This window comes from Mustelus asterias, chromosome 24 (genome assembly GCF_964213995.1).
Source record: "Mustelus asterias chromosome 24, sMusAst1.hap1.1, whole genome shotgun sequence".
NCBI classification, from domain to species: domain Eukaryota; kingdom Metazoa; phylum Chordata; class Chondrichthyes; order Carcharhiniformes; family Triakidae; genus Mustelus; species Mustelus asterias.
The window spans coordinates 22,723,621-22,744,919 of NC_135824.1; the positions used below are offsets into that span (position 1 = coordinate 22,723,621).

Below are 21,299 nucleotides of genomic sequence, written 5' to 3' on the forward strand. Positions count from 1 at the left end.
AGCGATTGTGACCAGTCCAAATCATAGCCATGCTGAAAGTGGTTTGAAAACTCGCACAAGCATTGAAATGATTGAGGTGGCAAGTTTAAATATTCACAGATTTTTCAAAACTTGAGCATAATCTGGCATTTCCAGGTGAGGGTGAATTGTAACCAAGCATTTGAAATTATGTTCTCTCGGTAGGATTCTTCACTGTAAAACCTGCATGCAATTAAATCAGATTGCTGCGGAACAAATGGAGAACATTACACAGAATGGTGACAGCACAGGGTGGCACAACATGGGGCGGCACGGTGGCACAGTGGTTAGCACTGCTGCCTCACAGTGCCAGGGACCTGGGTTTGATTCCCGGCTCGGGTCACTGTCTGTGTGGAGTTTGCACATTCTCCTCGTGTCTGAGTGGGTTTCCTCACAAATTCTGAAAGACGTGCTGGTTAGGTGCATTGACCCGAACAGGCGCCGGACTGTGGCGACAAGGGGAATTTCACGGTAACTTCATTGCAGTGTTAATGTAAGCCTTACTTGTGACTAATAAATAAATTTCAAAAAAAAAAGGCCATTTGGTCAGTCAAGTCTGTGCTAGCTCTCTGCAATGGCAATACAGCTAGTCACCCGCCTCATCCCCTGCAAATATTCCTCCTTCTGGTTCTTATCCAATTCCCTTTTGAAAACAGCGTTTGAATCTGCCTCCTCCACATCCTCAGGCAGTGCATTCCAAATGGGTAAAAAAGCTTTTCCTCGCGTCACTGTGGGTTCTGTTGACAATCACCACAAATCAGTGTCCTCTGGTTCTTGATCGAACCTTTGGCCAATTTCTCTCTATCCACTCTGTCTACATCCCTCATCATTTTGAACACTTCCATCAAGTCTCCTCTCAACCTGAGGAGAACAACCCCAGTTTCTCCAATCTCTCCATGTAACTGAAAGCCCTCAAACCAGAAAGAATTCTCATCAATCTTTTCCTCATCCTCTCGAAGGTTTTCACATGCTTCTGAATTTTGCATAATACTCTAGTCGAGGTCAAACCAACAAAATGCTTTGCTTTTGGACTCCATTGTTAACAAAGCTCAGGATCTGATCAGCCTTATGACCCACTTTTTCCAACTTGCCCTGCCACCTTCAATGATTTGTGCACATACGCCCTCAGATCTCTCTGTTCCGACATGCCAACCGGAATTGTACCCTGTACTTGATTATCTGTTCCTCCTACTAAAAGGTATCACTTCACACCTCTCTGCATTAAATTTCAACAATAGCCAAATATCCAACCATTCCACCAGCCTCCCTTTATCCCACATCATAAACCTCCTCACAGAACACAATACACCCAAGTCATCTGCAAATATTGAAACTGTGCCCTGCACATTCAGGACTAAGTCAGTAATCTAGATCAAGAAAAGCAACGTCCTAGTCCGGAGCCCTGGGAAATCCCAGTGTACACCTTCCTCCGGTCTGTAAACAATCCTTCACTGCTGCTCTCTACTTTCTGTCATTCAGCCAATTTTGTATCTATGCTGCCATTGTGCCTTTTACTCCAGAGGTTTGCTGGCAAGTGAGCCAGTTATGTGGCACTTTATCAAACACCTTCCAGAAGTCCAAGTACACATCAACAGTTGAACCTATACAAAGCGATTGTTTTTAAAAAGGATTACACCGATGGCTTAATGTGCAAATGTTTGTGTGTTTGAGCCAAACAATGGGGAAAAAGTTCAGGTTGGTAGAGCCTGTTTCTCCCCTGCACAAAGTGGCACAGTGGTTGGCACTGCTGCCTCATAGCGGCAGGGGCCTGGGTTCAATTCTGGCCTCGGGTGACTGTGTGTGTGGAGCTTGCACGTTCTCCCCGTGACTGTGTGGGTTTCCTCCGGGTGCTTTGGTTTCCTCCCACAGTCCAAAGATGTGTGGGTTAGGTGGATTGCCCACGCTAAATTGCCGCTTAGTGTCAGGGGGACTAGCAAGGTAAATACATGGGGTTACGGGGATAGGGTCTGGGTGGGATTGTTGTCGGTGCAGGCTCAATAGGCAGAATAGCCTCCTTCTGCTCTGCAGGGATTCTATTCTACTCTATTCAGAGTGTCCTCAGAGTTCCAAGATAGCGTCCATGTGCACACTCCCGAAAGCACTCCTTTGACACGATCTTGGTAAAGGCAAGAGCTTGTGCACTGGTCACGCCTACCAGAAATAAGCATAGCGAGCAGATGATGACATCAATCAGCAGCCAATGTTGATGCTGAGTGCCATTTTGGAGCTCATTAATCCAGCTGATTCCCTCTCTGAAGCTTACACATCTCCTGTGAAGCAGGAATGACTCCCTCACCAATGCTGTTCAAAGAGATCATCCACAACGAACAGATTCTTTGCTGGCTGATTTCTTCTGGCTGCTTTTTGAAAGTTATTTCAACTTCCCCAAGACATCCTAGGAGTTGGCAAGGCAGGTGCTAATGTGCTTTTTGCTGACTCCAAGGCTTCTGCACAAAATAAAGGGTACAACTCAAAAGACATGCATGGGAAGAGGGACCTGGGTGCAGATGTGCCATTATAGGTGAGAGGCCAGGTGGGCAGAGCAGTTAACAAAAGTATACTAGACTTCATTAATAGGGGCATAAAGTACAAGGGCAAGGAGGTTATGGTGAGTTTATATGAGGCACTGGTAAGGCCTCAACTGGAGCATTGCATACAATTCTGGGCACTGCATTTTAGAAAGGATGTGAAGGCTTTGGAGAGAGTACAAAAGAGGTTTATAAGATAGGGATGAGAAACTTCAGCTATGAAGATAGATTGGAGGGGTTGGGACTCTTTTCCTTGAGAAAAGGAGGCTGAAAGAAGCAAAGTATTCAAAACAATGAGGAGTCTGGACAAAGGGTAAAACTGTTCCCATTGGTGGAAGGATCAAGAAGCAGAGGGCACAGATTTAAGGTAAAAGAAGCAAACGTGATATGAGAAAATACTTTTCCACACAGCAAGCGGTTAGGGCCTGGAGTGCACTGCCTGACAGCGTCAAGGGGGAAGGTTCAATCAAGAATTTGATGACTATTTGAAAAGAAAATGTACAGAGTTATGGGGGGGGGGAAGGCAGGAGAATGGGACAAGGTGAAATGCTGATTCAGAGAGCCGATGCAGACACAATGGGCTGAATGGCCTCCTTCTGCGCTGTAACAATTCTGAGGGTCTGTGAAGTGCATTGAAGGAGTTGTCCATCACTTCTGCTGGGAGGGATGGGCTCCAAGCTCTGTGCAAACCCGGTGTCATTGACTGTCAAACTCTTCCCTGCTCCCTGGGATTGACCAAAGGCTTTGTGTAGACGGTAAGTCAGAAGGAACTGTGTGGTCAGGGGAAAGTGGGATGTGAGAAGGAAGCTTCGGTATATGAATAACCGCACTGTCTCCTCCATAGAGAGAGGGGGGGGTTAAAACATGCAGGCAACTTCTCCCCCCTTGGTTAGTTCCTGCTGCATTTAGTTAAGCTCCAGTTTCTCCTGCGAGAGAGGGGGAAGTGAGCCAGTGAGTGTTGTTTTGGATGATGTTGCTGGCATCTGAAGAGCCAATAACTGGCCTTCAACTCCCATGAGAAGTCAGTAAACCTCTCCCAGGATAGCATCCAGGTCTCTGGGGCTCAACATGTGGCATTAACCTCTGCTGTTCCCACTGCCTTTCACCATGTATCTGACAGGCCTCCCGTCCTCCTGAGGATGCACAAGATCTCTCCTCCTTTCCATCTCCTCCAACAGGAGCTCAAATTCAGCAGTGGAATACCTGGGTGCCCGTATTCTCCCACATTCAGCACCGTTCTCTTTCCTCAGTTAGATTCAGCTCAAAGAAATTCCAGCACCTGCTCCAGCCACAATGCACCTCTCCATTAGAGACGCAGGATTTACCTAGTGCTAACTCGAATGTAGGCAGCCATTCAACAGCACGGTTAGTGCTGGCTGAGCTCAGGAATCATGTTCATAAGCAGACAGCACAAAGATGTCATAATACTTGCATCACATGCAGCACGGTGGCACAGTGGTTAGCACTGCTGCCTCACAGCGCCAGGGACCCGGGTTCGATTCCCAGCTCAGGTCACTGTCTGTGCAGAGTCTGCACATTCTCCCTGTGTTTGCATGGGTTTCCTCCGGGTGCTCCGGTTTCCTCCCAGTCTGAAAGACATGCTGGCTAGGTGCATTGGCCATGCTAAATTCTCCCTCAGTGTACCCAAACAGGTGCCGGAGTGTGGCGACTAGGGAACTTTCACAGTAACTTCATTGCAGTGTGAATGCAAGCCTACTTGTGACTAATAAATAAACATTAAACTTCAACTTTGTGACACTAATAAATAAACTTAAAACATCAAAGGGGTGCAGTGTAATGGCAAATTGCGTTGCCAGCGCTGGTTTCCGGGGGCAATCTAATTTCGCCTTCCCTCTAAGATCTCAGGTTGGTGCTGAGTTCGCTGATTTTAACTAAGGCAGCAGGTGAGTCACCACAATTTACCTCAGCATCGCCGGGCTACAGCAGACGCCAAACATTTGACTGATTGTTACCAGAAAGTGTTGATTTGGACATCAGCTAAACTGATGCATCTTAAGTCAATCAAACTGCTGAGGCGCACCGTCATGTTTCACCATCAATAAATGGACACCTGTGTGCGGTGTAGAATTGTCATCCCGGCACGGTGGTTAGCACTGCTGTCTCACAGTGCCAGAGACTCGGGTTCAATTCCAGCTCAGGTGACTGTCTGTGCGGAGTCTGCACATTCTCCCCGTGTCTGCGTGGGTTTCCTCTGGGTGCTCCGGTTTCCTCCCACAGTCTGAAAGACGTGCTGGTTAGGTGGATTGGCCGTGCTAAATGGCCCCTTGGTATCAGGGGGATTAGCAGGGTAAATATGTGGGATTATGGGAATAGAGCCTGGGTGGAAATGTTGTTAGTGCAGGCTCGATGGGCCAAATGGCCTCCTTCTGCACTGTAGAGATTCTATGATTTTAAAGTTACAAGCCCAACAACAGGGTTCAGGACAGGACATTCAGTGAATCTGGTTTGACAGTTGAATATATAACAGCACATCTATTCAAACTGGATTAAGTTTCCATTTAAATAAGATTACATTTGAAAATAAGCAAAAAGTAACTCTACAGGACTTAAATACCAATACCAAAAAACTCTGCAGATGTTTTTCAAGTTTGCAGTTGAAGCGTGCAGTCTAATTTTAACTCAAAATTGCTGAATTCAGATTACCTGATCGTGTAATTTTGAAGTACTGAATTCTCATTTTACTGCGCCATTTACAAAAATAACCCGCCCATTTATATAACACCCTTGACTTAGCAAAGACAATTTACAAGTGTGTTATTGAACAAACTTTGACACTCGGCCAAATAAGGAGATAAGACGACAGGCTGGTCCAAGGCACGTCTTCAAGTGAGGGGTAGAGGGGTTTGGGGAGTGAATTCCGGAGTTCAGGATGACACTGCCGCTAATGGTGGAACAATTAATATTAGGAATGGGCCAAGGGCCAGAACTGGAGGATCATGGAGAGTGTGAGGACTTGTCGAGTTGACGAAGCTGAAAGAGAAAGGATGAAGCCACAGAAGGATTTGCAAACAAGGATGAGAATTTAACCTCCCCCCAAACCTTGGTTCGAATTCTCGATTCCCTAGTGAGGGAATATCTTTTCCATCTACCTGATCAGTTCCTTTAATTATTCAAAACTTTTAACCAAATCATCTCTTAATCTTCGAAATTCCAGGGAATACAACCCTACTTTGTGCAATCGTTCCTCACACAATTGAGCTGTTGGAGCCCATGTATCATTGCAGCCACTACATGATGCATTCCCTCCAAGGTCAACAGCCTTAACCAATAATTTGCCTTCAATTCCAGGACCTACAACTTTAGCTAACACTCTCTTATCAAGTACTTTACCAAACATCTTCTGGAATTCCTCACAACTGGTAGCCATGGACACTCTCCAGTAGACTGCCTCAGTCACCCCCTCAAAAAATTCGATCAGGTTTACCTGGGTAGACCGACCCTTTAGAAATCCTTGCTGGACACTGTCTAATCTGCTAAAAATTTTACAAGATCTTCAGTCACCCTCTCTTTAATTACAGACTCTAGCGACTTCCCAACAACTAGATGCTGGGATAAATGCTCTATAATTCCCTGGTTTCCCAATTCCGCCTCTCTGAGGTAGGTGAGTACACGCAAAATTTCCCAATAGTTAGACCAACTGTGATGCTCTCAACCACTTTTGTTGAAATCCCAGGTTGAAACTAAATGGTCTTTAGGATGTGTCCCCCTTTGAGGTCGTGTTTTTGCTCCTCACTGTTAATTTGCTTATGTTAGTTTATGATGAGGGAAGTTGGATCATCAGCAACCTGGTGGAATGAGAGTTGAGGGAGCAGGTAGGTCTCGTGGATCGAGAATGTATAATGGGAGACAGGAGAGAAACTTGGAAAAATGCAAGTTCAGGGATAAGTTGGGAGAAATTTTGACAGACGTACAAGGGGAAGGAAGAAAAGTTGCAGAGAAAGCCCCATGGGTATTAACCTAAGTGACAGAGATTAATTAGTTCCTTCCACTTATTGGAAGTAAGAGTGGAGAAGTTAGAGGAGAGTGGTTATGAAGAAGGAAGGAGGAAAGTTTATGGGCGGCATGGTGGCACAGTGGTTAGCACTGCTGCCTCACAGCTCCAGGGACCCAGGTTCAATTCCCGGTTTGGGTCACTGTCTGTGTGGAGTTTGCACGTTCTCCCCGTGTCTGCGTGGGTTTCCTCCGGGTGCTCCGGTTTCCTCCCACAGTCCAAAGATGTGCGGGTTAGGTTGATTGGCCATGTTAAATTGCCCTGCGATGTGTAGGTTAGAGGGATTAGCAGGGAAAATGTGTGGGGTTGTGGGATAGGGCCTGAGGTGGGATTGTTGTCGGTGCAGACTCGATGGGCCAGATGACCTCCTTCTGCACTGTAGGGTTTCTATGGTTTCTATGATTTGTAGTGGAGAAGAGAAGCCAGGGGTTATCTTTATAATCCAGGATGATGCTAGAACGGCGAATAATTTCGGCAGAGGACTGCACGACCTAACAGTGCTTTGCAGAGTCCACCCACATCTGATGATGAATGATTGAACCAGATGTCCTCTATGCGCATTCGAGTTGAGTCCATTGGACATGAGGATGGAGGGGCTATACTCGGAAGAGCAACCGAGCTGAGTGGAAGTAATGGTTTTAATGGCAACAAAGGCAAAGGTGGGGGTGAGGGTTAACTTAGCAGATCGGTAGCTGAAAAACGTCATGATGAATGGAGGGCCAAGCGCTGTATAGTTGGGAATCTGAAAGCGCAGTTGTAAGTGACGTCCATCGCTGAGTTCAAATAATTGCGCAAATCACTTTTCACAAGTGCAGAAAAATAGCTGAATTACTGTGAAAGTTCATTTTATAGAAATTTAAATTCATGCGCATTTCATTAAATATTCTACTAAATACATAGCTACAGCCTTTGGGCTAAAATGTGTAACTGGAATAGGTTTAGCTGAAAGCTAATTAAATAATTCACACTGGATTACATGGATACAAAACAAAATTCTGCTCCCTCATTAAGCATTCACATTTAAATCAACCGGTGTGTTGTATCTCCCCTGACACTTGTAAGATAAGTGCTTCTGTGTTATTGAATAATTAATATTTAAGCAGAGGAAGCTCACAGGCACAATACACAAATAAATCGTAAAAATTCCACACAAACAAAAGCGACATCTATAATGGTGATTAGGAGTCTCCAAATTGTTAAATATTGCTTCAGCCTCCAGTTTGCTTTATTGGTGTAGCACAAAGTGCTAAGAGATTAAACAGCACAGCCTCCAATCTAGATGATTGAAAATGAGCAGAGGACGCTTAATGTCAACACCCACCGAGTTCTATTTCTAAAGCAATTTCTCTTAAGCTTTAATGATTTTGGAAAAATGTGCACTTAATAAGCTTTTAAGCATCAATCTCAAGCTTGGACAACATATGCAACCCAATATTCACATTGTCTTGGGTACCAACCCTGCTTTGAGACAGTTGTAAAGGATCTGTTTTGCTGTCTTCTCATTCATTTGTTGGTCTTTCAGAAGATCAGGAGTTACCTAAAAATGTTTTACAAAATTAAAAATGTAAATAACTTGGCATGTTTTCAAAACACACAACTTTATTCATTCAACTGATGACCTTAATAACCTTTAGGTAATCTCTCTATGCTTATATTTTAGCCATCACTGGTCCATAATTAGAACTTCAAACAAGTGATTTTTAAAAAATGAGATGTTGCTGGCTAGGCCAGTATCTATTGTCCATCCCCAAGAAGGTGGTGCTGAGCTGCCTTCTTCAAACGCCTGCAGTCTATGTGGTGTAGGTACACCCACGGTGCTGTTGGGAGGGAAATTCCAGAATTTTGACCCAGTGGCACTGAAGGAACGGTGATATATTTCCAAATCATGATGGCGTACAGCTTGGAAGGGAACACCCAAGTGGGGGTGTTCCCAAGTGTCTGCTGCTCTTGTCCTTTTAAGTGGTAGTGGTCGTGGGTTTGGAAGGTGCTGTCGAAGGAGCCTTGGTAAGTTCCTGTACAGCATCTGTTTTTATCAAAAGCCCAGAAATTCCTGCCAATGAAAAGACTCTCACCTTTTGCAGAAACCAAGTGAGTGGAGAACTGGAAAATCACAGGTTTGGGAACGCTGTATTTCTGGACTACTGATCGCCCTTCAGTGGATTTAATTAATCACAGAAACACGGATAAATAGAAGAAACAATGACCATCTTGGTGGTGGAGGTTTTTGTGATGGAGAATTTACAATGTCACACAGGAAAAGCAGAAAGAAAAGAATCAGAGGCTTGAAAAAATGATCCAGATAATAAGTCCCATTATGGCGGCTAGTTTAAGAATTTGAATTTACCCCCTCCCCCCAATTGGTGGACGCACCCTGGCCCTTTACCCGAATACACCCGCCCGCCCTGCCAAGGTGTGGGGGCCAACACGAGAACTTCTTTTTTTACTCTTTTCTCTCTCACTTTCCTTCTTCTCTCTCCTTCGCTGTCTCTCTCTCTCTTTCTTTTCTCCCCTCGCTAGTTTATAGCCTGGGTTGTTTGGGCGCTCAGTTGGTTCTCCAGCGACATTCCTCTGCCTTTTTGTTTTCATATCATCACCGTCATTACCGGTGCAATTAGACCGGACTCGGGCAAGGTGGGCACCGGGGGTACCAGGGACCTGTCCCCCTGACCACGGGGAGCCCTGAGCCCAGTCGCGTTGGAATGTACACGCGAGCACTGTGTGGAGCTGTATCTGTGTTTGTTTGCTATGTAAGTTATATGAAAATCTTCAATGAACATATCAAAAAGAAATTTGAATTGGCTTTTATTGAATCTGGAAATAAAAAACCAATGCCAGAGGAAGTGGCCAGATGCTTCACTTTGTTGATGAACCAGAACTGCACCATGTTAAACACCACACGGAGAAAGAATTGAATATAGCCAAAGGCACAAAATGTATTGAGAGTGGGTGATTTAAATGCTCATTGCCGTGAGTGGCTCAGAATGACCAAAACTGACTGAGTTTGCCAAGTTCTGATAGGTATAACTGCCAGATTAGACTTGGCGCAGGTTGAGAGAAAATCAACTCAAGGGAATATCCTACTTGGCCTCTATCTCAACAATCTATCTTTTGCTGATGTGTCAGTCCATGAGGTGATGCATTTTAGAGAATCAAATTTAGATGTGAATTATACTGTAAATGGCAGAACCCTTAGGAACATTAGTGTACAGAGGGATCTGGGCGTGCAGGTCCACAGTTCCCTAAAAATGGCAACGCAGGTGGCCAAGGTGATTAAGTAGACATGTGGCAAGCTTGCCGCCATCAGCTGGGGCACTGAGTACAAGAGTTGGGAAATCATGTTGCAGCAAATAAAACGTTGGCTGGACAGCATTTGGAGTATTGCGTGCAGTTCTGATCGCCGCACTAAGAAAAGGACATGGAAGCTTTGGAGAGAGTGCAAAGAAGGTTCACCAGGATGTTGCCTGGTCTCAAGGGTGTTGGCTATGAGGAGAGGTTGAATAAACTAGGATCGTTTTCTCTGAAAAGACAGAGGCTGAGGGGAGACCTGATAGAGGCCTACAAAATTGAGAGACATAGACAGGGTGGATAGTCAGAGACTTCTCCCCTGGGTGGAAGTGTCAATTACAAGGGGGCACAGGTTCAAGGTGAGAGGGGGCAAGTTTAAGGGAGTTTGCGGGGGAAGCTTTCACACAGAGAGTGGGAGTGCCTGGAACACATTACCAGAGGAGGTGATGGACGCAGGCACATTAGCAACATTTAAAAGGCATCTAGATGGTTACATGAATAGGGAGGGAATAGAAGGATACAGACTGAGTAAGGGCAGGTGATTTTTTTTGTAGTTTAGTTCGGGCATCATGGTCAGCATGGACTTGGAGGGCCGAAGGGCCAGTTCCTTTGCTGTATTTTTCTTTGTTGCACTGACACGAGTGACCAATGCACAGTTCTTCTGGGACCAAATCCCATCTTTACAATGAGGACACCCTTCATTATGTCACGTGATACCACGCTAAGAGGGATAGGTTAACAAGAGACCATAGGTTCGAAACCGGGCATCGATGATGATATGGCTGTATGCCACTACAATCTGTAACCTCATGGCCTGGCAGATCTCTCACTCCTCCATCGCTACCAAACCAGGTGACTAATCCTGGTTCAATGAGGAAATGTGAAGGAGAGCATATTCTGGTTGCACAGATCTCATACTCTACTCGGAGATCCAGGTGACCATGTGGATAGCATTAGTTACTTTCTTGGGAAAATCCTGCAGGATGGCAAAATTGGGCAGCCTATCATTTTGCTGTCACCATTCAATAGGAAAGTAGATAGAAAAGGCTGGTTTGTTAAATGATGCATTGTCACCCATCTGTACACAGCAAACTGACTGATATCCAGTGGCCTGTGTGAACCCTCCAACTCTCCAGTGGTGATACTTTGAGTGCAATTGACAACACTGTCCCATTGGATATTGCTGTAAGTCTCTTTGCAATAGATGGCTGACCATCTGCCTCTATTCTGGCATTGCCAGATAACCATAGATACAGTCAGTGGCACAATAGTGAGTGTGGCCGGTCTACCTCTGACTTGTGGAGTTTGTTCTCATTTGACTTCTTCCATGAAATGTTTCAAGAGAGAAGCATTAAAAAATCAAATTGGGGGTGGCACAGTGGTTAGCACTGCTGCCTCACAATGCCATGGACCCGGGTTCAATTCCAGCCTTGGGTGGCTGTCTGTGTGGAATGTGCACATTCTTCTTGTGTCTGCGTGGGTTTCCTCCGGGTGCTCTGGTTTTTTTCCCCCACAGTCCAAAGATGTGCGGGTTAGGTTGATTGGCCATGCTAAATTGCCCCTTAGTGTCAGGGGGACTAGCGAGGTAAATAAGCGGGGATAGGGCCTGGGTGGGATTGCGGTTGGTACAAACTCGATGGGCCAAATGGCCTCCTTCTGCACTAGGGATTCTATGATAAAATGGTAACAAAATAAGTGAGCAGTTGGGTTTTAGGGATAAAAACTCTTTATAAATGGGAGAGCTGAGTGAACTGCAGTAACGGGATGGGAAACTGGAGCCTTGCAAGACCAACCCTGCATCCTCCACCAACCAATATCGGAAAAGTCACATCTAATTAGTCTGGTAATGGGGCTCTTGGCCAATCTACACTACAATGAATGTCAGCGAATTAGCATGGTGCACAAAGCAGGCAATTTCCATAGGGTCGAATGTTGGGATCCTAACAATGTTAGCAACAGTCAACAAACTAGGAAGAGGGAAAGAGAGAAAGGCAAATTTGTCAAGATTCATGCACAATCCGCCACTGACATCGCAGGCAGGCACTCAGCTGCAATATCTCTTCGATGTCATAGCTGGGTCAGGCCGACACTTAAACGAATAGCAATTTGGGCAAGGGAATGGTGACTCACCTGCATCTATGAAACTTCTGGGAGTAAGGATGATCAGAAACACACAAAACCCTACAGTGCAGAAGGAGGCCATTCGGCCCATTGAGTCTGCACCGGCCACAATCCCACCCAGCCCATCTCCCCGTAGCCCCACTTATTTACCCTGCTAGTCCTCTCACAGGGTCAATTTAGCATGGCCAATCAACCTAACTCAACGAGGTTGATAATTAGGATGAAATAGATCAGTTTGGGGGAGGAAATGAGTAATTATTGAACTGCAGTGCTTGTAAATTCAAACAAAAACAAATTAATTTTGTTCCTTAAGATGTGGTTACTTGTTACTCATATTTAGAGTATTCAGATACTACATAAATCTCTCAGATCTAGCAATTTTTTGTGAAGTTAAGATAGACACTTCAACCTCAAATATAGAGGCACAGGACAGCTTTTATTTAAATAGGCTAAGAGTCAAATATTAAACTAGTGCTCAAAAACACATCCTGTTCTGTAGAGGAAGTATTTCAGTTGCCACATTCTGGTTTAATTTTTTTCCCAAACATTTAAATCCATCATGAAAAATCTTACATTTGCTATCCCAATACAAAACTCATCAGTTGCCAATTACTCTTTGGACGAACATCCATCTGCCAATACATCGCTCTTATGATAGTTGGGAATAAAATCATCCTTTTTTAAAAATGTACTTTTTGTACTTACAGCTCGAATGCTTACCTGCAAATTGTGATCAGTTTGGCTTGAGCGAGCAGTGTGCTGTTTGGAATCTAAACTCTTACTGATCCCAAAGTTGAAAGGGGTTGTTTTACCAGCGTTGAGTTGTGTAACAGACGTTATCTCCTCTTTTTTGGCTTCAGATTTATTGTCTGTACCTAGCGGGAGTGTGGAGGATTTACCAGAGATTCTCTCACCATGTTCACGAGTAGCTCCACCGTTCACCTCAGTCTGACCTGGACTCTTCATCAAACCGAATCTCAGGTTTCCCTGGTTGTCTGGAGGTTGTGTTTGACCCCTGCCAAGGCTCCCAGTGGAAGAAACACAATTGGCTGACACATTATCACTGGCAGCGGGGTTTCGTAAACTCTGTGAGGCAGCATTTTTACGGCACAACTGTGATGGCCTCAACAAGTGTTCGTTCGATATTCCAAGCTTTTTACTGTGTTGGTCGAGGCCCGCAGAATCGCCTCGCGGTCCAAGCGGGAAAGCACTGTCCGCACTTCGGGATCGCTTCCGGTCTTCTGGATCAATTCGGTTTCTCCTTGCGGACCGACCTCGCCGGTGAGGCCCGTTTTTCCCATCAAATTTATCAATCAGTTCATCCACCCCAGGGATAGGGCCCGAGTCGATATCGCGGCCGGTGCCGGGAAAGAAGGGAATGTACCTCCTGTTCTCGTGGCGGTTTACATTTTCAGCAGAGAGCTCTTCATCGGGATCATCTGACCAGGGCTTGTAAGAAGGATTTAGCCTGTCAGAACTTGCTGATGTTGGAGTTGAAGATGACGATCTCCGTGACCTAGAAGCGTCAAAACCTCTTCCACTGGAATCTTGCCGACGCAAAGGGAGTAAATCCGGTCGTGTTCTCCGAGAATCTTCTGAATCAGGACTTGTGCTGTTTTGACATCTTCTGCCGTTCGGTGCGTCAATCTTTTTGCTGACAGGCCCAGCAGCTTTCTTGGTTGGATCTTCCATTGTTGTGGGCTTACTGAAATTGCCTTTCTCATCACTGGACTTTACTGAACTCAACGGTCTCATATCCAACTTTTCTGGATACTCAGATTTGGGTAGATGATGTAATGACTTGTCTTTGCTCCTTTCTGGCAGCTTGCTAGTCATCAGGCTTTGTTGGCTGGCGCAGTTCAAGAGGTTCTTCTCAGGGTCGTATGGCTTCAGAATTTCTGGATGTTTCTGGAAATTCAGTAAGTTGCCGGCTTTTGTGTGCTTCCTGTCAACCTCGACCTTCGAGGTCTCTACAACTGGCACAGGCAGCTGTGGATAAGGAGATGGCTTGACTGAGTTGAAGTATTGATGTTCTGGAAAGGTGAAGTGGCCATTGTTGGAGAACCTGCCCCCTTGCCTTCTTGCGTAGGGGCCGGAATACGCTTTAAAACCATCCTGAGACAAAGTTTGATCATAGCAACCATTTTCAGGTGGAGGCTCAAACATTTGCAAATGTCCTTCCTGGTTGCTATTCAACACGACGTATGGCTGGCCATCAATTCCCTGCACCCTTATGCTGACTCCGTAAGACCCCGATTTGTTGAGAGCAGTCTGAGATTTTTGTGCTCGGGTCGCTTGTTCTTGTGCATCTTGGATAAACCTGATCTGAATTCCATAATCTCGCTGCATTGGTTTATCTTGAATAGCACCGACATAAGGCTCCATACCTCACAACTCACAAGCCGATCAACTGCAATTTGGAAAATAATCTCATTAGTCAGTAAAACACAAAAAAGAACACCAACTGATTAAACAACGATTTTCAATTACATAGCAAAACATCCCAGCTAGTTTATGGGAAGGAGGAAATGGGTAGAATTCAGGGTGGGCTGTTAAGGGAGCTTACTAGGTTTTGGTGAAAAGATAGGTCTTTTAGGGTGTTTTTAAAGGGGGAACAATGCAATAACATTAGCATATAATTGTCGAAAGCTCAGTCATCAGTGGTGGTGCAAAGACAGGGGACATACGGATAAGCAGAGGTGAAAAAGTACAGGTTGCAAGGAGGGGCACAGGTTTGAAACTAACTGCAGAAAGAGAGTGATCCGGACTCTGGTGGAGGGATCTGGAAACAAGGACAAGGCTTTTGAAATCAATATCAGGAGGGGTCAGTGGAGTTCTGAAAAACACTGGCAAGGAAAGAGGATGTGGGAGGTGGAACTTCAACTGCAATGTCGATGAGTAGACAATTGGAAAGGCTGAGACTGGAGATGAGAAAGGCACAATAACATTTTCAGCACCGCGGGTGGGGTGGAGTGGAGCGGAGGTGGTCTGTGGGACTCGAGCAAAGACCTTAATGATTGACTGAATGCATGATTTGAAGCTCAGGTTTGGGCCAAACAAAATACTGAGGTTGTTGATTCCAAGCTTCAGCATCAGTTTTGTGGCTGGGAAGAAGGATGAAATCAGAGAATAAAGTGTGGAAATACCTGGCCAGAGTCAAGTAGGTGACCTTGGCCTGGCCACTGATAAAGCTGGAGAAAGTTCAGGTTGCTCCGAATTGATAGCTGTACAAGTGGTCTGACCACAGAGCACCAATTGTTAAGCGGGTGACAGTGGGCTCGTTTTGCTGAATGGCCGGTGTGGATTAGACTGATGCCAACAGCAAGGGGTTTAATACCCACTCCGGCTGGGATGGATTTGGGACCTTCCTCCTTGCCCTGTCCATGGTGCAGGTCACGGGGTGGTGGATCAGACCGGTCTTTGGGCAGAGAGCTCAAATAAGAGAATAGTTCATTCCTTGCCTTCCTCTTCAAAACCATCGATTTAATCTCCAAACGACACTGAATGGAACACTACTCAGCACTGAGAGACAATTTAAACAGCTGAACAGTGAAGGAAGCAGCAGTCAAGCAGGAGGAGGGAGCAGGGAAGTAAAATCAAAAAAGTAGCTCGTGTAATAGTAAACCTTATATCTAAACCCAATTTACTTATTACAGGTTATGTTATATTCGGAAACTCTGCAAAATAATGAAATGACAGTGGCAGAATTTTCTACTGAATAAGTAAATGGATCACTAGAGTATTTCTTTCAATACAGTAATTCATTCTGACTACATTCTCAGGACAATTATTCAGGCTCATTGAGCAACTTATTCAGGTGAAGTGAACGGAGGTGGGGTCAAATTTCTAAACCGCCAACTTCATAATGATTGAGGAGACACTGGCATTTCTGCCTTAACACTAAAGTGGCTACATGTCCCCTTGGACAAAAAATTGTAATGACCATGACATAAGGGAGGCATGGTGGCACAGTGGTTAGCACTGCTGCCTCACAGCACCAGGTACCCAGGTTCAATTCCAGCCTCGGGTCACTGTATGCGTGGAGTTTGCATGTTCTCCCTGTTTCTGCGTGGGTTTCCTCCATGTGCTCTGATGTCCTCCCACACTCCAAAGATGTGCGGATAGGTTGGTTGGCCATGCTAAATTGTCCCTAGTGTCAGGGGGATTAGCAGGGTAAATGAGGGTTGCGGGAATAGGGCCTGGGTGGGATTGTGGTCGGTACAGACTCGATGGGCCGAATGGCCTCCTTCTGTACTATAGGGATTCTATGATTCTACTCTATGACTGTTACGAGGCATCTAACCTGCAAATGTGGCAACCCATCCATTGAAGTCTAATAATTCAGGCACTTCTATTTCTTTCTCTTCCTAGTCAAGGGGAAGTGATAGCCTAGTGGCATGATCGCTAGATTATTAATCCAGAAACTCAGCTAATATTCTGGGGACCCGGGTTCAAATCCTGCCACGGCAGTTGGTGGAATTTGAATTCAATAAAAAATATCTCGAATTAAGAATCTACTGATGACAATGAAACCATTGTCGATTGTCGGAAAAACCCATCTGATTCACTAATGTCCTTTAGGGAAGGAAATCTGCCATTCTTACCTAGTCTGGCCGACATGTGATTACTCCAGAGTAGCAGCAATGTGGTTGACTTTCAACTGCCCTCCAAGTGCAACTAGGGATGGGCAATAAATGCTGGCCAGTTAGTGATGCCCATGTCCCACAAATGAATAAAATAAACCTCCCTTGGCACTGGGCATTGGGAATCAGAACCAAATGTTCCGGTGAAGTGGGTGTCTGTGGAATGTGTGTGTTTGGGGGTGGGGTACCTGGACCAGGGCTTGCAGACAAAATCAGTCCCCATTTTCAAAGTCATACATTCTGCCTGTAATTCTACATTAATGCATTTATTTACTATTATATTTGTAGATAAATCATAATCAGAGATGTAGAATTGGTTGAAACATGATAGTCTTCCTGCAATACTAGGCTAAGGAGCTGGATGATGTAAAGCTGAGAGGTTACCCTGCCACCATCAACCCGCAGATGCACTGAAACATAAGTTTACACCAGCAGCTTGCACGACTAATATGGCTGGAAGAATTTATTGTGAAAAAATTGTGATTGAGACAAAATTGCAATAAAAATGTCTCAACTGGCAATGGGGTTTCATAGACAAAGGAAATGCAAAAGCGAGTCTTTAACATTTTATACAAAGCTAGACTTAGTCGATTTCAATTCTGCAGCCCGAAGATTCGCAAAAGGGAAATTCTCCGCATCGTTTTTTTCATCTGTGTAGACAAAGACTTGGACCCACTCGATGGTGAGTTACTTTATAATTGTTCAAGCATTTGTCTGTTTGTTGTTGCCAACTTGGGGAAAGGTTCAGTAGAGAAACTGAAACTTGTGGGATATCTGTGGCACATTTTGCATTCCAAGCACGGATGGCAATCTTAAAGCTGCCTGCCGCGCATATGGCAAAGAATTTAAATTTGTGGTTCTCCCCAAACATCCCATCATCAAAGCTTTGACAAAGGGTCATCTGGACTCCAAACGTCAGCTCTTTTCTCTCCTTACAGATGCTGCCAGACCTGCTGAGATTTTCCAGCATTTTCTCTTTTGGTTTCAGATTCCAGCATCCGCAGTAATTTGATTTTACCCATCATAAATCCTTTGAAATTGTTTCAGGCACTGAGCGAAACTCGAATTCCTGAATCTCAGGTGAACTTTGGGAAAACCATCAGCACAAACAAGGAATTTGAAAGATCACTCGGTATTCACCAGGCAGGGGACAGCCCTCAGTGTAAATCCTGTGGGACCACATTTAACTCAAACCATCCTGTTTAAAGCTGATGGCACAGGAGCAAATTGTTGCATTACTGAGTTGTGTCAATAAAATTGAAGGTCTTCATACAACCTTAGTCCAGGGATAGTTGAACAGCTTGTGGTAATACTCTTAGTTTTATTTCAATAGAAAGCTACCAATTGTGCACTAAAGATGCTTCCACATGTTCTCTTAATTCGGATTCTGGGGTCCCAAGTCAGTGCGACAGCTTTCACTACTTACGCAGTTAAATTGATTTTCCAAACATTCAGTCAACAGACCCTCAGACCCAGTTACACCTGGAGCTATGAATCTGTCAATTAGACATGGAAAATGGATTTAACTCTAAGCACTGGCTCCAGGCTCCTCTGATTAAAATATAAAAGCGCTTAAAAATATGGAAATTTTGTGAAGAAAAGATTTTAAAAATAGAAAAACTATTTTCATCTCCATGTCCTTCTGCCATAATCTGTTGCTTACAGCCATCCTAACCCCAATGTAGTTTGCCATCTTGTGTAGTTCCATTTAACCTCAATGATTGCCCCTCTTCCTTTATAGAATCTCTACAGTGCAGAAGGGGCCATTCGACCCATCGACTCTTTGACAAGAATACCTTATCCCGGCCCTCTCCCCACCCTGTCCCTACAACCCCACTCATTTGCCATGGAAAATCCACCTAACCTACACACCTTTGCGCAATAAGGGGCAATTTAGCATGGCGAATCCACTTAACCCGCACATCTTTGGACTATGGGAGGAAACCAGAGCACCCGAGGAAACCCACGCAGACATGGGGAAAACATGCAAACTCTACACAAGACAATCACTTGAGGCTGGAATTGAACTCAGGTCCCTGGCGCTGTGAAGCAGCAGTGCTAACCACTGCGCCACCGTTCCTTTCTATAATATACATTTTAAAGTCAAAACTCAGTTACTGTGGTTGGAGGATTTAAAGCACATGGCTGCATACAATGAATGTATATAATAATTCTACTGTTCATTATTTACTGAACTTTTCATAGAATCCCTACAGTGCAGACGGAGGCCGTTTGGCCCATCGAGTCTGCACTGACCACAATCTAAACCAGGCCCTATTCCCATAACCCCACATATTTACCCTGCTAATCTCCTTGATACTGGGTCAATTTAGCATGACCAATCAACCTAACGGCACATCTTTGGAGTGTGGGAGGAAACCGGAGCACCCGGAGGAAACCCACGCAGACACGGGGAGAATGTGCAAACTCCACATAGACAGTGAGCCGAGGCTGGAATTGAACCCGGGTCCTTGGCGCTGTGAGGCAGCCGTGCTAATTACTGTGCCACCGTGCTCCCCCCATTATCAATGAAACACCAAAATGAGGATCTAGAAGAGGAAAGATGTTGATAACTGCTCATTATCATTAGAGCTGTCCTGTGTCAAATTTCACCACAGAATGGCTCTCTTCCATCTGGGCGACCACGTACAATTTCTTTGCGTACATACTTAGCTACCAAACGATTATATTGTTGAATATTGGTTGCTGTACATTCACAACACAGAATACATTTGTTCACTGATTGCAACACTGTCAGCGTCCATCCCCCACCTCCCAGTAAAGAACTGGGACTGCTCTGTATGCCAGCAACCCAAACATTGTTTATAGAAAACGCACATTCATCTGCTAATCTTTAACAGAGCATGACCCACAACCTGATTAGAGTGGGAACAGATAACTGTAGTCAAATACATCAGGGTATTCTGACATGCAATAATGACTATAAAGATAAAGAGGAAACAAAATAAACTGGTTAAATGTTGAGAGAAAATACATACTTTCACCAGAATTAGTTCAACAAGAATCAATGCAAAAGAAGTACAAACAGACCATAAAATGGAATAGGGTACACCTTTTTCCCCTTCTAAAATCATGACTTTTGCTGGAAGTTCTCCAAACAGGCCCTCCATTATCTTGTCTAAATGACCAATCTTCATTTGTCATCCTTAGCAGCAGGAATCAGCCGGGCATTGAGTGGCACATTTTGAAAGGCAGAAACTACAAAGGGTTGTGAACGAAGCCCAGTCCATCACGCAAACCGCCTTCCATCTTCCAACTCCGTCTATACTCCCCGCTGGCTCAGAAAAGCAACCAGCATAATCAAGGACCCCACGCACCCCGGACATATTCTCTTCCACTTTCTTCCGTCGGGAAAATGATACAAAAATCTGAGAACATGTACCAATCGACTCAAGAACAGCTTCTTCCTTCAGATTTTGCCATCAGATTTTGAATGGACCTACCCTATATGAAGCTGATCTTTCTCTACACCCTAGATGTCACTGTAACATTACATTCTGCACCCTCTCCTTTCCTTCTCCCTATGTACTCTATGAATGGTATGTTTTGTCTGCACAGTGCGCAAGAAAATACTTTTCACTGTATCCCAATACATGTGACAATAATAGATCAAATTAAAGTCACATGCTCCTTGGAAAATAAGTGCCTAAATTGGGTATAACAGCAGAGAGATCGAGGGGTACAGGTAACACAAATCCCTAAAAGTAGCAACACGTATTAATGAATTGAGAAAAAAGAAAATAAAGAATTGGATTTCATTAAAGGGGTAGAATGGAAAAGGGCAAAGTTAAGCTAAAATTGAATTGAACCTTCACTGGACCACACAGTAACCTTTTCTCATCTCCAAATCGTAAGAAATATAGCAGTAGAGAAGACGCAAAAAAGATTTACTAGATTGATAACGATCTGAGGTCAAGAAAGGTTAAACAGGCTGCAGATCTTTTCTCCAGGGAATGCAAGGCTGTGGGATGATCAGATGGAGAGTTTCAATATTATGAAAGGGTTTTTTATAGGTAGACATAGAAAACAGGCTCCCACTTGCAGGGAAGACCAGAGGGGCCGTAAATATAAGGATAGTCATTGAAAAATCCAATATGAAATCCAAGAAAAACTTCTTTAGCCAGAAAGTGGTTGAAATGTGGAACATGCCTTCCACAAGGACTAGCTGAGGGAGCAAGCTTAAATGCAATGAAGGGAAAGTTGCATAAACACAATGGATAAAGAATTATTGCTGAAAAAACAAGAGACATGCTGTCAAAGCTTTTCACTTTGCACTCATCAGGACAGATGCAAGAATACCAAATTTCAAAGGGAGTGACAATTGCACTCTTTTCAGTTCTATCCCTCTAAATACGAGCCACAATTCTTTATTTTCTCTTTTTAAACCAAAAATCAAAACACCTCTTAATTTATGTGATCACTTTTCATGTTGTAATCCTTGCTGCCCTGCTTACATTCTGGTGTGTCTATGCTATATCACCTTCTCATGGGCAATTAGGGTTAAGTAATAAACTCCTTCCAAATTAAACTCCTTCCAAAGCCAATGGGTGGAATTCTCCCAAAAAAATTCTAAGTGTCGAACTCGCGGAAAAATTGGAGCAATTCACGCTGCTTTTCTCAGTGGGAGTTCGGAGAAGAATCTCCCACACTTTGTGCATTGCAGGGGCCACC

At 44.5% G+C, this 21,299-nt stretch overlaps 1 protein-coding gene across 2 annotated transcripts in view; it reads right to left on the reverse strand.

Moving 5' to 3' along the window:
- cgnl1 (cingulin-like 1) overlaps positions 1 to 21,299 on the reverse strand; it is a 172,975-nt gene that overhangs the window by 115,789 nt on the left and 35,887 nt on the right. For both annotated transcript variants that reach the window (XM_078241427.1, XM_078241426.1), the window contains exons 2-3: positions 12,685 to 14,374; positions 8,016 to 8,095 (exon numbers count right to left, since the gene is read on the reverse strand). In XM_078241427.1, the coding sequence (XP_078097553.1) occupies positions 8,016 to 8,095; positions 12,685 to 14,349 (1,745 nt within the window). In that variant the 5' untranslated portion in view covers positions 14,350 to 14,374. The remainder of the gene's footprint in view (positions 1 to 8,015; positions 8,096 to 12,684; positions 14,375 to 21,299) is intronic.